At 37.3% G+C, this 15331-nt stretch overlaps 1 protein-coding gene across 2 annotated transcripts; it reads right to left on the bottom strand.

Moving 5' to 3' along the window:
• Positions 1–4164: 4164 nt before the first annotated feature.
• On the bottom strand, positions 4165–14745 carry NAA50 (N-alpha-acetyltransferase 50, NatE catalytic subunit). 2 transcript variants are annotated; one of them, XM_026675450.2, is made up of 5 exons: positions 14612–14745; positions 9465–9601; positions 8314–8433; positions 7832–7898; positions 4165–6728 (listed from the first exon to the last, which is right to left on the bottom strand). In XM_026675450.2, the coding sequence occupies exons 1-5, from the start codon at positions 14617–14619 to the stop codon at positions 6548–6550; spliced, it is 513 nt and encodes a 170-aa protein (XP_026531235.1). In that variant the 5' UTR covers positions 14620–14745; the 3' UTR covers positions 4165–6547. The 2 variants fall into 2 exon arrangements, with proteins under 2 accessions (XP_026531235.1, XP_026531236.1); XM_026675451.2 differs by having other exon boundaries at positions 9465–9598.
• Between the last annotated feature and the right edge of the window lie 586 nt (positions 14746–15331).

Here is a 15331-nt window from a genome sequence, read left to right as displayed (position 1 = left end):
AACACATTACAATTTAATTGGCCCCTCCCTCTCTTAAATATTTATTTTATTTTAACCCTTCACCTTTCTCATTTAATCTGCATTTTTCTTAATATTTAAATCCGTAATTCATTTTATTTTTTCTTCTCTCAGAAAAATGTCCATATAAGGTTTTTAATCTTTCAAAAAGGTTTCTGTTATTTGTTCTCTGACTGAACAGGCCAGTTTCATCATTTCTGTAAATTCTGATATTTTCACAATCCATTCCTCACTGTGAGAATTTTCATTATTCTTCCATCACTGAAGTCTTGCTAAATGTGATCTATTTGCTAAGAACGTAGCTGTTGTGGTTTGCAAACTATACAAAATCTCAGCCCATAACATGTTTGAATTGTGATACTACATGCTAAATCATGTAAATATTTACATGATTAAGGATATCCTTTTTAAAGGATATATGATATATGATAACTTACTGTTGTTTGCTAAAAAGGAGCATGAAAAAGTTCCCCATTTGTAGGTTTGAGTTTTTGCACATTACATTTACAGCTAGGAAGTAGATTTTTCAATGGAGGTTGGTTGAGACAGTCACATCTCATTATGATGGATGTTACAGCCATAATCCCAAAGAAAATTCAGAAGCCTGCCAAGGTAGTGTTTTTCCATTATGCATTTATAGAAATTAAAATCAATACAAAGTATACATCAATCTACCTCGTCTACTTTGAAAACATAGGCATTGACATAAATAATTTTATTAAGGGGCAAACCAAAACTGCATTGACATCTAGGAATAGATCATCCTGAAATTAATAATAATTTCTATATTTGTACAGGTTAAATTTGTCAAATGTATTTAACAAAGATTTCCAGCTGACTGAAATGCAGTTTACAGTTTTTAATTAAAAAGAAGTTACTGTTTAAATATCTGAATTAAAATAGGAATTGTATCAAAGGTAGATGTGTTCCTGATTATTTTCCTAGTTCTCTGCCTTTCTGTAATGTTTCAATATTAGTAAAAGTTGAAAACATTATTATCATTTCACTTTGATTCTGAATGTTACTCTCCACAGAAAAGAGTAACATGAAAGTTTATTTAATCTGAAGAAAAAACATACTTGATCCATAGCCATTCAGTTAAAAAAATAAATGTAAAAAAATAATAATAATCTGAGTTGTGGCCTTCCTCAATGGGGAGACTTCTCTCAGGAGCTACAGTTGTTGCCTGTAGAAAAGTTTGTGTTGAATGCAAATTTGCAGAAATGTAGTGCTTTGATACAATTTCCCCTCAAAGGTTAGTGCTTCAGAATAGAAGTAATCCAGAAATCCATAGCCCAGACACTGTGGGAATTTATATAATAGAGGCCTCTTCTATACTTTTATTTGAAAGGAAGAAAGTTGCGGGGGGGAGGGAATAGCCTGCACAAAACCTTTGAAAAGAAAAATATTGTCCTGTCCTTTGAAATGCAAGTGTCTGCTGAAACAGAGAGAATGGGTTTTTATTTATTTAGAAAAATTAGAATGTTTATTTATTAACCTTGTTTGGGATTTTCAGCACTGCTTATTGGGCCAAAGAAAAATCTGTTTCTTGTACTGCTGCCAGCTTTTTCAAAATTTTAAGTACCCATTTGTTTTCTTCAAATCTACCTAGAAAAACATGTATCGCCTCTCCTGTGGGAGCTGCATTAGTTACCAATTTGCTTCCGTGTGCAATTCAAGGTGCTGGTTCTCACCTTTAAAGCCCTTCAAGGCTTGGGACCAGATTATCTGAGGGACCGTCTCTTGCCAGTCTACCTGACCCAATCAGAGCGGGGAGGAAGGGAATGTTGCAGGCCCTATCCCCAAGGGAGATACACCTGGTGGGGTCTTCTCCGTGGTAGCTCCCTCTCTCTGGAACATCATTCCCCCAGAAATTAGAATGGCCCCACTCTAATACTCTTCCGGAAGGCACTGAAGACCTGGTTCTGCAAGCAGGCCTGGGCAACCCAGAGCGGGATAGAGCCCATTAAATGGCTCGTGTGATCTGCTATCACCAGGGCGGCGGGTGGGATTTGGCAGGTGATGTTATTTTGTATTATATTAATTTATTTGTTTCTTTGTGTTACATTTTGTTTTGAATGTGGTTTTATATTTTGTAAGCCACCTTGAGTCATCATGGACAAATAGGCGGCAATGTAAATTCAATAAATAAATTTTAAAAAATAATTGATTTTATCCTATCTTAACTTTCCAACAACCCTTAGGGAAAGTTGGGCTAAAAGCAGCCAGCTTTTCTATTACGTTCATTACCAAAATGGCTCTACTTAGGATGTGCTGGACTGATTTACCTTAAACCATGGGGTTGGGGATCCCTGGTTTAAGGTAATCAGTCCAGCACATCCTAAATAGAGCCGCAGTGTGGGATGCAGCCAGCATGCAAAACCATGCCCCCTCTGATCCATGGAAAAATCTATCTCCAAGGAACAAGTCCTTAGTGCCAAAATGTTTGGGGGACACTGCCTTAAACAATGAAAATTGCAGTAGAGAATCAAGAGGTTGAGGGAAATGTTATGCAGATTTTAATTCATGCTGCCCAATAATATGTAATAAAAATTAAAAGGTAACATTAGGGAAATGTTTGTTCCTAATGTTGAAAAATAAACTTGTTTTTAAGTATAAAGGCATTACCTAAGATCTATGGGCAATGCAATTCATCCTTGTTTTGCAAACATTTTTCACCAAAGTATTCAATCTTCAGAAATGCTCAAATTTTCCTAGTAACAGTAATGTGGCACATGTTAAAAAGTGACTTTTCTTCTTCCAAATCAGAAATTTTTTGTATGTAGCAAAAACTGACATTGTGAAGCACCCATAGATTAAACATGAAGCCAAAGTTGGTTATTTTGGAGAAAGATACACTTCCATAGTTGGAATGCAGTTTTTATTGACTATTTCCAGGAAGGACACATTGTAGTATCCTCAAGTAATGCTTCTGACTGAATTGATTATGTAAAGGTTGACATTCCTTTTAAATTGTACACAAGGAGGTCCTGAATATCAGAGCTGGAACATTTATGAACCATATTCCCCATTCTTCCTATTTGTCATGAATGCTGGCAAGTGATAATTGCATAGTGGCACTGGTAATTTCTTTTTACATATCTGGCCTTGGCAACTGTGGTAATCTTCAAGGATCTGCTAATAGCGATTTTGTATGACAGGCATTGATGCTCTGTCATGTTTGCCAATTGCCACTCATGTATGTCTGATGGAAGAGCAGTTTTAAAAGCACCTAACATGCAATCAGATCCATCACTACATCTTATTGAGATACTATAGGGATAGTTGGGAAAGGAGGAAAACACCTGAATACTTTGACTTGAGCGTGGATTTTTATTTTATGTTTTTATTAAATTTTTAATCCACCCATCTCACTGTCAATGAGATTTTTTAAAAAAAGTTTAGTGTCTAAAATTAACACTCTATAAATGTTTGCAGGGGCTAAGAAGAAATGGTAAGGGCAATGCTTTAAGTTCAAAGAGAATTCAAAAATACAGTAAATTTTGTTCCTATATTCAATTCCAAGGCTGGAATCATTGAATGAGGTGGAGAGGGAGCCCAAATGGAACAGACTGGGATAAACCACAGCTGGTTCTTTCAGCAGTGTCAGTGCTTGGAGGGTTCTTTCCCACAGAAGGACCTAAAGATGTGAAGACTGTTCTGCTGTGCCTTCTTGGTGAATCTTGGTAGATGAGGATGATCTTTAGCGAGGTACAAGAGAAAGAGGAAATATCCATTTGCAGACAGCCATTTAATTCTGTAGTTTGAACACTACTTATAAATCTTGAAGCCTGACACAGTAAACAAGGAAAAGGAACAGGTGTTGCAGAGAGACTATGACAAGGAAGACTGCCTTCTGATACTACAGGGCAGGGCCTTTCCCAGACCAACAGATCCCCTGTGCTCAAAGTATAATTTTAAAAGGCCATTACGGTATCTTAAAGATAAAAGCTTTTATGGTTATTGCGGAGAAGACAACAGATTTCCTCAAAGGCCCAAGTCTTTTTATATGTCAAATAAATTAATTCAAATTTATAATCAAGAAACTGGACTAGAAAGTTTTAGAGAAATCTTGCAATTCAGTTGAAAAGTGACCCATGTAAAGGGGGTGGGTTGCTCAAATTTAGTAGGCATCACAGGGCCAGGTTAATTAAAACATAGCTAGAATTTATTTAGGCTGTAATAGCATGTCATCTTTAATGGACATAATTAACGAAATACTTTTATCTATACAAAAATATTCCCTCTTTCCTGACATGTACAGATACTTTCTTCTTGCATGCCATGGTTATCTATATATCAAAATGTATTTTTATGAAGTTCACTTTCACAGTTGTGCTATCTATGAGAAACTATTTTGTGCTAAACTCCTTTAAGATCATTCAGCTATAGCTATGAATTAATGTCACGTATATTCCGTACACATGTCTAAATAGAAGTGAAGATGATTGAACAGTATTCCCCAACCGATTAGTATAACTATACATATGCTGAAAGGCAAGAGTGGAAAATTTCCTGCTTTCCCTGTGAGGTATTAAAAAGCATCTATTTTAGATACTCCCGCATTTGATTATTTCAAAAGGCAAGGCATTTCCCATAATTGGCAAATTTCTGCAGTATACCAAGATAATTAAGCAATCTGCTGCTCTTTGCTATAGTTAGGCAGAGAGAAAACAGTCCAGGGAGCTAGGAATTGAATTCTCTGTTTTTCTAAGTAAGGAGTAGCCAAGTTATACAGAAGTATAACTTCATTTTCTGATTTCTTTCAGTTTCTACAGCACATAGTTACTGCATAATGAATATCTCCAAGAAATACTGAAAAATACATTTACAAAATGACAGTGACTGAAAACATGTTTTAAAAATTGAATTTTCTTGAAATCACAAAGGAAAACTGCCTGAAAAAACAAGCAAGAGAACCATTTTAAATCTCAACTTTCAATTCTGGAATAGGGATATACCTTTTCCTTAGCACCAGAAGGCAGTTACGGACTAACACTAATTTGTCTCCAACCTTCTTCAAACTATATGCTTTATCTACCACTAATAAGGGAAGAGGTATGGGCACATAAGCTCAAGGTGCACTTCAACCTCTTTGTAAAAGGAAGACAATTTCTGAGAAACTAAAATATAAAACTTTGCAAACTATGACCAAAACATCAGTATGAAAATCTTTCCAACTCAGGGCCTCCACAGGAGAAGCTTAATCTTTTTTTAATTGGAATTATGTAGCTTGGAGAAAGTTTATAATGTACTGATCTAATACTCATTCAGGATCTTCTGCTAGGATTGTAAGGAATAATGAAGATTCTAGTGTTTCCAGTTCCTTTGTAGTAAATGCTTCATAATGCAACTTAATTGAATTTTCCCAATTTGGGTTTCCTTTGCTTCCAATTCAACATCACAATGAAATTAAAACATCCAATCACAAGATTACACTATAACCACACAATCCCAAAAAATTCTTTTTCAAAGCAGAAAAATGTGAAATACAGCTCAGGTCCAAAAACAGAAAAGAAATACATTTTAATATTGATTTAAGTGATAGGGTAGAATCTTTCCACTGCAACTGGCTACATTTCCCCAAATGAAAAGAATAAACTGAATCTGACATTGTAGTACTGAATGCCAGGTACTCAAACTGAAGTTGCAAACAAGAGCATAACAAAATACAAAGCAAGAGCTCAGCAAAGTAGGCTACAGTTCTCATATGTCATTAGGAGAATGCCAAGTATTTGCTGAATCTTTACAATGCTCCCCCAATAAGCCATGCTTCTTGGTGTTTTACAACACTCCTTTTTTAAAGATGAAAGTCATTCTTTAAATGTGTAAGAAAAATAGTTTTAACCATCTTGTTTTAAGTAACTAATTTCAGCAAACCAGCAGAGCCATTTTCAGAACAAAGCTTATTTTTTAGTCACCTGCTTTAACAACATTAAACGTTTGTTCCTCCACTGTGCCAGAACCAAGGCATGTTCATCTTTCCCCATGAAATGTATATAATCAGAGGATGAAAGAAAGATGGTATAACCCATTTGGATTGTCACCTACACCTGTCAAGGAACATGACATCAGCTGGCCAAACCTAGTACAAATAAACCATTCATAAGACTGATGTCTGTGTATGTTCCAAAGATCAACAAGGCCAAACCTGCTAAATCAAGTTCAGAACTAGAGAGAAATAACTTCCAAATTGGAAAAGCAATATGGCACTGATGCAAGGTATTGCTTAAACTTTGTCCTTCATCAGAAAAGCAGAAGGATCACACATGCTGAAGAAAAAAAATGACCTTTGGAAGACCATATGAAGCCTCCTCTCCCTCCTCCCCCATTAAAACTTTTTTATCCCAAAGAATGCAAAGTAGAGATATAAAATAAAAACACACAATTTGACAATCCTTAGGAAGTTATTAATTTGTTGGACAGGTACAGCACGTATTAGGAAAAAGGAAACAAAAAACCAAAACTCCAGGCCTTCTTTCCTTATTTGGTGACAAGAAAGTGCAAGAAAGGGTTTCCTGGGTTTTGCTCAGTTGTCAGATTTTTGCATATCTGTGTTCTGGCCAAGACAGGGGACTTTGAGACTTTTCTGCAGCACATGCGCATCTGCTGGTTCTATCCTTTTGTAGTAGTTCTTCTTTGTTTCAATGATCTCAAATCCAAATTTTCGGTAGAAATCAATTGCTGATTCATTGCTAATCTGAACATGCCTAGGACAGAAAAAGAAACAATATACTAGAATTTGGTTCCATGTATTAGCAAAGGCATTTAGGCATCAGAAAAACAAATGAAAAGAAAGACATAGAACATAGGCATAAGTTATGTACTGCCTCACTACAATTCGTTGTCAAGGACTACCTATAAGCCTACAAAGGAAAGGAAGCTTACCAGTTAGGCTTAATCTGCCCCATTCTTTGATTCCTAAACTGACATTGGATCTCCTTATCCTCTCCTAAATTTTCAAACTGCAGTTTAGAATTCCCATAGAAGCACTACCCTTTTCAGCTTTAATAGTGAAAGCAACCATTACTATTCTTACTCCAAGAATATTAAACATGAATTGTCAAATGCACTCTTCATTCCAATGACATAGTCCTTGACTTAGAACAGTTCATTCGAAGTTATAATGGCTCTGAAGTTACGTCACTGAAAAAAGTGACTTATGACTGTTTTTACAGTTATGACCTTTGCAGCATCCCCATGATCATGTGATCAAAATTCAAATGCCTGGCAACTGTTTCATACTTATGACCATTGCAGTGTTCTGGGGTCATGGGATCACCTTTTGCGACCTTCAAAGTCAATGGGGAAACCAGATTCACTGAACAACCATGTTACTAATTTAACAACCACAGTAATTCATTTAACAACTGTGGCCAGAAAAGTTGTAAAATGGGACAAAACTCACTTAACAAATTTCTCACTTAGCAACATAAATCTGGAGCTCAATTGTGATCGTAAGTCAATGACTACCTGTACAGCAATTTCTATGGAAAGACCGCAGATAACAATGGTAATCAAAATAATAGGTGATCAATCTACAAGTGGGCCATGTTGATACCTGAGGTGGAAGAAGACTAGAACAATGCCTACATTAATGGCTGCAGTACTCCTTAGCCTACAGACTTCCAGCTGCACTTACAGAGGGTGGGATCTGTCCTGTTACAGAAAAAGTTGGACAATTCTTGATCTAAGCTTATTTTTCTTTGAACATTTTAATTTTTATGCCTTAGTATTAAGTTGAATTAAAAATGAACACAAATAATTGAAATCCCCCATGCTTAAATGAAATCAATCAACAATATTTACTTACAGATAGATATTATCAAAGGTGCCATCTTTTTCACAGATGTTTAACACATGATTCAACATTTTAGTTCCTGAAAAAGAATTGAGAAAGTACAAAAGAAAATCATGTTATTTCTAGACTTTTTCAAGTTTTGCGAGTTTATATCCCAAGACCAGCAACACTGCTTCTGAAATCAGAATCTCAACTCCAATATTTGAGATTGCGCTTATTAGTTTAAAGAAAAAATTAAGGGTGCTTTTAGAAAATAACATCAAGTATGGAAATGCATTGTTAAATTACTGAATTTATTAGCTACAAGTTGATAGTTTGATAAATAACCCTAATAACTGCTTCCATTCTAAAAGCTTCTTCATATGATATATGAAGTTTGACTTTTCATCTAGCATCTTGTACTATTTTATTACTGGAACGAGTACAGAAATAAGTACACTTTAAAGCTCAAGAGTCAAATAAAGGCCACTCAGTATTTGCTGCCTATTCCTTACCTATTCCTAACCGTCGGTAAGGGGCCAGACATCCAAGCGTCATGATGTACAGTCTTTTCTGATTCTGAGAATGATCTACTCTACAGCACACTGCGCCCACAGCAATATCATTGAAATAGGCTGTCAAAAAGAGATGGGAACAGAAAGAAAGCATATACTGATTTTTTTTAAATTTACATGAATAGAATTCAAGACTTTTTAAATTTTCATATATTACATTTTAAGTCAATTCAAATGTTGAATTGAATCAATTTAAATGTTGAATTGAATCAATTCAAACAAGGCCTAAAACTCACTGAAACATATGCTAGTTAGAAAGGTCAGTTATTTTGAGGAAAAAAATCAACTATGGACATCAAAAACAAGCAGATTAAAAGAATACTAGGATAGATTTCCATAATAGCTTTTTATGTGCAGAAAATATGTTTTGTAAAGGAAGGTTCAAAAGCATCAACATAGAGCACAGCAGTATAATCAATGGGACAATGGAAAGACATTTCCAAAGACACACAGATTTTTTGTGTATATGTGTGTTCCTTTGACCCAGTGTTGATGGCAGGTGAACGCCTGGACAAAATCCCTGAAGGGGGAAAGATTTCATTTGTGGTTTGCTCTTGCTTCCTTCCTAGAGCTGAGAGACAGCCACTGACCTAAAGTCACCCAGCTAAGATAGGACAAAAGCTCCTGGTTTTCAGTTTATAATATACTAAAAATCAATCAAAAATCTGTGATGAAAAGCTAAAAAAGGAATGATGTTTTTTATCATTTGAATTTTAGCTGGAATAATCATAGCAACTGAGAGTATATTGCAATAGTCTACCTTAGAGATTGTAAAGGCTTGGGTGAAAGCTAATCACTCACTATCGCTTCAAGAGAGTACCTGAAGAGATATTGAAGATGACAGAAGGGTATGACATGTTCTCGAATTGTTCCAGAGTCCAGGACATGGAATAACAATCTCAGATTAGAGGAAATATAGATTCCAAAGATTGGGGAAACAGTTCAAAAATGTAAAGTATCACTTGGACCAATATTATGTCCAGCCTCATGTGATGTACAATTAAAGAAATACATGAAAAATATGTTCAATAACATATACAGCATTAGATAATTTAGCACCAACCCACTAAATAAAGATCAAGAATTTATACCCAGTTTGGCAAGCTCGCCGACTTCTAACACATCCTTGTAGAACTTGTCATTGTAGCTGACAGGAAAGATGACTTGGTTTAACCTCTTCAACTGCTTAATGTTGTGTGGTGTCACATCACCCAATTCGATCCGGCTACTGGAACAAATCAAAACATGCTCAATACCTCTAGGAATTCCACTTTTATTAAATTACAGATGATTTAATAGAACACTTCAACATACCTTAAATGTTAAATTCTCAATTCAAATACTTTGCAATTTTATATAGAACAAATCTGAATTATTATTCTGAAAAGGAATTGTGGCCATTCTGATTAGTAAGAAGAGAACCTAGTTTATATGAAATAACTCAGAGTTACTGTTATTTATTTAGAATAGAATAGAATTCTTTATTGGCCAGGTATGATTGGACAACAATTTGACTTTTACCCTGTCTTTATTACTTTATCAGACAAAGATACCAAAATCCCAACACAAGCTTTTTGTACATGTACAGCATCGACCCAGGAGGACCCTGGAACTAACTCCTTTTAGGGCCATGCAATCTCATGCAGAACAAGCCTATTCACTGAAATTCAGCTGTCACAGGAGTATCAAACTCAATTTCATTCAGGGATGCATCAGGGTGGTGACCAAAGAACTCTGCCAGCAAAAATGGACTCCTGGGCTTCATTTTCAGCTGTGATGGCCTCCTGCAACCAACCCTCTGCCAGCAAAAATGGAACTCGGGAGGGTCACACACGGCCTTTGAGAGCTCTGTTTTCACTGGCAGAGCCACTGTGGGCCAGTCCTTCACTGTTTCCAGGGCAGCTCCATGGGCCAGATCTAAGCACCCCGCGGGCCGGATCTGGCCCCCAGGCCTTGAGTTTGACACTCCTGAGCTATCAGAATCAACCTTAACAATTTGTCTTGTCTCAAATCAGCTTCAACTTATATTCCCCTCAATCATGTCCTTAATAGTCAGGGAACATACAGAAGTTGCTGAGATATTCAATTCTGAGCTTTCGGAAAGAGTAAGTTCTTCAAACCCATGCATGATCATTTCAGACAGAGTTAATATAGGTATTACATGAACACAAGACACAACTTTCGGGAACATCCTCTCACTCTGTAATTTAAACAAATAATCATTTTCCAAAAGTATTAAGAGAAATAACAGTGGAATCACAATAAAACATTACTTCCAATGCTCAGCTATTCAAACTCTAAAGGTATACAATGGATGAGGTAAAGGTAGTGAATTCTACAGTATCACTAGAATTACATTCTTTCTTTGACAATTTTGGAGCTGAATCCAGTTCTCTGAACGGAACAACAGAGATAGTGACCTTCATGTCAGCTTCATAACAAAGTACTACACATAGATAGGGCGTGGCCCTATTCACACAATCTCCTTTGCCTCCAAAGTATAGCCACCCAAACATTGCCCATTTCATAAGGTATCAAAGGGTTTTTGGGAATGAGTATTATTCTGGATGCTAATTCTTTTTTTCCACAGCTTAATATGTCCTTTTAAAACTAAACTTTAAAAAGTAGAAAGAGTTAGGAATTCTGAGAAGTGTAAAGGAAATGCTTATGGGCTAAGTTTGTCAGGGATCATATCTTTGCTGGGTATCACTTTATAGCTAGGATAAGCAGGTTCCGGGGTTATATCTCTGCCAGCATGCACATAATAAATCTGTATCTATAATCTCACTTCAGATGCTTAAAACATACAAGTACAAATACACATATCCACATATGGAAACAAATACAGCACTAAATACCACATAGTATGGAACAAAACTACACTTTTCAATAAAAATCAATGAATAATTAGTGGATTTCTTCCATATGTAATTGTGCAGTGTTAAATTACAGCCTTAAAATCTCACTTAAACTACCATAATAGTAAGACAAAAGATAGAACCGAACAAATAAAAAGTAGTAAGAAAGATAAAATGCATTAAAAGACTACCTATCATTTCTCACTCAAAACTAATTTATAAATTGAGAGGTCCTTGGCACTCTGAGCTTGGTTGTTTTCTTACAGATATTTCATTACTCAAACTAGGTAACATCTTCAAACAACCAAGCTCAGAGAACATCAAGGATCCCTTATTTCAACTCTGAGCTACAAACATTTTCATTTATTGGCAACTTATAAATTACATATTCCAGATATAGTACAATGCTGGTGTACCTAACTATAGTCCATTTTCATTGCAGCAATCATATTAATTCCAAAATATCACAGAACACAGCATCTTCCTGGAACAGACATGGCAACTCCCATCAGTGATGGAACATGTTGTCAATGACATGCTCATTAGACATGGAAGGACCATAATGAATAATGAAACACCTACATGAACTAGCCAAACATACTATCCTCACTGAATCAATCACTATATTGAAGACAACAGGGATACCTGAAAACAGAGAAGACAATCTAATCATGTGACGTATGAAATTTGTAATTAATGTTCACCACCTAGGATTCTATACCACAAAAGTTTGAAGCTTCAACAGATCTTATGAGATTAACTGAAAACCGTGGATAAGGAACAGTCAGCTTACAAAACAGTATTTTATGCAAGTACTGTATATGTATTTAAAAGGCAGTATTGGTAAAAAGTTTGTTTAAAAAATTATCAGTATTTTTGTAGCTATTTAATCCATGAACTTTTTAAGCAATTGCTATTTATTTATTTAGCATATGGCAAACACGTGGACTCATAGTAGTTCAAATGTCAATGTCCAATCCATCCAGCCATTCAAGGACAGGGCAGTCCATGCTGAAAAATAAACAGACACTGGACCCGTGCAACCTCCGGATGGACACAACGTGATGGATATTCTGTGGAGGAGCAACACAGTCACACTGAGGGGCAGAGACAAGTCCCCACTCAAACAGTGAGTCCTGGCAAACACCATGCTGGGCACGGATGCCGCTCAGAGATGACCAATGCTGGCGAGGAAGGCCAAAGTCCGGCACCTCACATGCAGGACCATCCATGCAGCTGCCTGTATCTGGGCGCCGATGTCAAAGCTGCCAGACAGCTGCTGAGCGAGTGCCAGAGAGGGCCCCCCTGGATCCAAGCCTGCCAACCAATTAGATGAGGAAGATCAGCATGCGCAGGAAGAAGTGGGCCCCTCACAATTCTGTTGTACTCCTTCACCAAGGCCTCCTGCCCTCACAGAGCCAATGATGCAATGTGGCTCAAGACTGGGACCAGACGGGTTGCCAGAAGTTCTACAAAGATGTCTGGCTGCCAACTGTCGTTAACTGCCAATTCTTCAATGTAGTCTGGCTGCCAATTGTTGCTAGTCATTTGGTTCACACTTCCGTGCTATCCAGGGTGCACCACAAAGAGGCAAGCTAGCATCACACCTCTTATTCAATTATTCAATTTAAAATCAACTCTATTTATAAGCTACTTGAGAAACATCTGAGCTGAATTTTTTCTCAACCAAAAATGTCAGTAACTTCAATTTTGAGAACTTTATTTTGCTGAGTGTTAAACAATACTTTGAATGCTGTATTTATTACTTTCTTATTCAAATAAGGGATATTAATAATTGCTCAGGCACAATTCTAGGCTCTTTGGCTGATTTAATGTTCAAGGCTCTTTGGCTGATTTAATGCCCCAGGGGCTATTAACTGACAAACTGAATAAATCAAGCCAGATTAATCCATGTCATTAGTTTGCACCTTAGTGTTAAATTAATAAACTACAGATAAGATAAGTAAGCATGATATGCAATCTCAGCAATGAAGTATGACATAAAAGCTGTAGATAGATGCTATCCACCTACAGTGCTGTTTATTCTTTGCATTGCTGCTGGAAAGTGCCAGAAGCTTGGTCAGTATAACACGAAAGCTCTGCCAAATGAAGCTTCATCCATCTTGAAATGTCTTTTTATCAGCATTTCAAGGAATTGAAACATTGGTAAAAGTAGTTAGATTCTTCTCAAAGATATGATTCCAAAGACTGCCTTTTGCAAGAAAGAAAAGACCAGCTTCTTGTCTCCTTGTTGAGAGACCAGACTGAGCTTTAACCTTTGCACTGTTTGAAAGACTAGTAATCTCTTTTCAACCTTATGGCCTTGCTGAGACACATGACTTGGAAAATGAAATATCTGGATGGTAATGAAAGATTCTACCACAAAGGTCTCTTTGGGCATATAATGGAATAACTGAGGGAAAATGGCACAAGCTATTATATCTGTTGAAAGAGGATGATTGTTTAAATTATGAAGTGACTTGGTGGGGAGGGAGGCTGTAGAATCAGAACTGAGTGTTCAAGGTAAGTGAAGCATTTGAGAGCTGTCCTGACTTCCAATTTGAAGATGTAATACACACACACACAAAACCTTAGTTTTGCTTTATGAATTAAAGTTGTCTTCCTAGTAGTGGGAAACACTTGTGAGCTCTAGATATTTAGTTCTTTTTAAGCTACAATAAGCTAAAGTAAAAGAAGAGATACAGAGAGGCATTCCACCAAACCAATTTTATTTCAATAATATTTCAACCGATTGAAATAGTTCAATCTTTATCCCCCTTTTATCTCATATTATGATCTTAAGCTTCTCTCCAGGGCAGCCAGATACAAATAGGACTATATTGTATCACTAAAAACAGCTACAGATTATTGAAAACCGACTGCTCAGCACCTGGGATGGCACAACACACTAAACGTTATTGGAAGTAACAGGAACTGCATTTTCAGGGCCTTTTTTTGGACTTACCATAGTTGTGAAAGGAGGCTAGGCTCTCATTTTTACTGGTGCGATACACCTTTAATTGGGACGTGATTCACTTTATGGTGCAATTCCGCGCACGCTTCCTCGGGGCCGAATTCAAAAAGCTCGCCTCCCCCTCCCCCCTCCCCCGCCACAGCGCCTCTTCTCTCCCAGAATATAAAGTTACGTACTCCCTGAGCCAAGAACAGCCACACGGGCCGCCCGCTTCGTTTTCATTCCCCTAAAAAGGCAGGTGAACGACTCCCAGCAGTCGTTAGGCCAGAGAAACAAAGAGATGCCGTCGCCAAAAGCCCTGAGATAATAAGCCGGAGGTCCCCCATTCGCTTAGAAAGGATCCCTCGAAGCCACCCCACGGATGTCCGAGAGGAAAAAGACGCGGCGGCGCCGGTCCCGCACTCACCCCTTCATAGCTGCTGAGGGCCCAAGATCTCGATCCAGATGTGGCAGTCAGGCTGCTTCTGCTGCCACTCCACATGGGCCTCAGACCGTCCCGACCGTCCGCGCGAGTGTGCGCGTAGCTCCGCCTCTTTTCCTGGCTCAACCTTTCACCCAACACTGACGTAGGGTGACGCAACGTGACGTGCGACGGCCACCCGCTTCAGACGTAGACCAGCTCTGCTTCTACGCTAGGCATCACGCAAGCGCAGCGCCTCCTCTACGATTGGTTGCGAAGGGCGTGCGAATGGTGCTTTCATTCACTTGGTTCATTTCCGGGTTCAATATTCGGCAGGTCCCTTCTGGCGAAAAAGAGTATATTCTTTTCTTTTTTTTCCAAAGAGTAAACAAAAAGACAAACACCAAAATGGGTTGCGCATTTCACTTGAAAAAAAAGTTTTAATAAGGTAGATGTACCATAATTATACTAAAAACATTCGGACAACCTCTACATGTCCCCTCCCTCCCATTTCAGCTTAATATGTGTTGTGTTTGTACCCTATAGTAAGAAAAAAACCCGATTAATCAACCTATGTGATATTTTACGTTGTTTAGGCCGTGACTTTTGAATTTAAGGCATCGTCTCAACCAGAAGTATTGGATATTTTGGATTTATAGAAAATGCATTTGTAGCTTATAATAAAGTTTACAAATTTATACAAAAGTACTGTACTTTTTCAAACTT

The sequence above is a fragment of the Notechis scutatus genome, chromosome 2 (genome assembly GCF_049901735.1).
Source record: "Notechis scutatus isolate UNSWTSFEM ecotype Mainland chromosome 2, rNotScu1.2, whole genome shotgun sequence".
Classification (NCBI taxonomy): domain Eukaryota; kingdom Metazoa; phylum Chordata; class Lepidosauria; order Squamata; family Elapidae; genus Notechis; species Notechis scutatus.
Note: the sequence above shows the minus strand (reverse complement) of the source record. Positions and strands in the feature narration are given on the sequence as shown.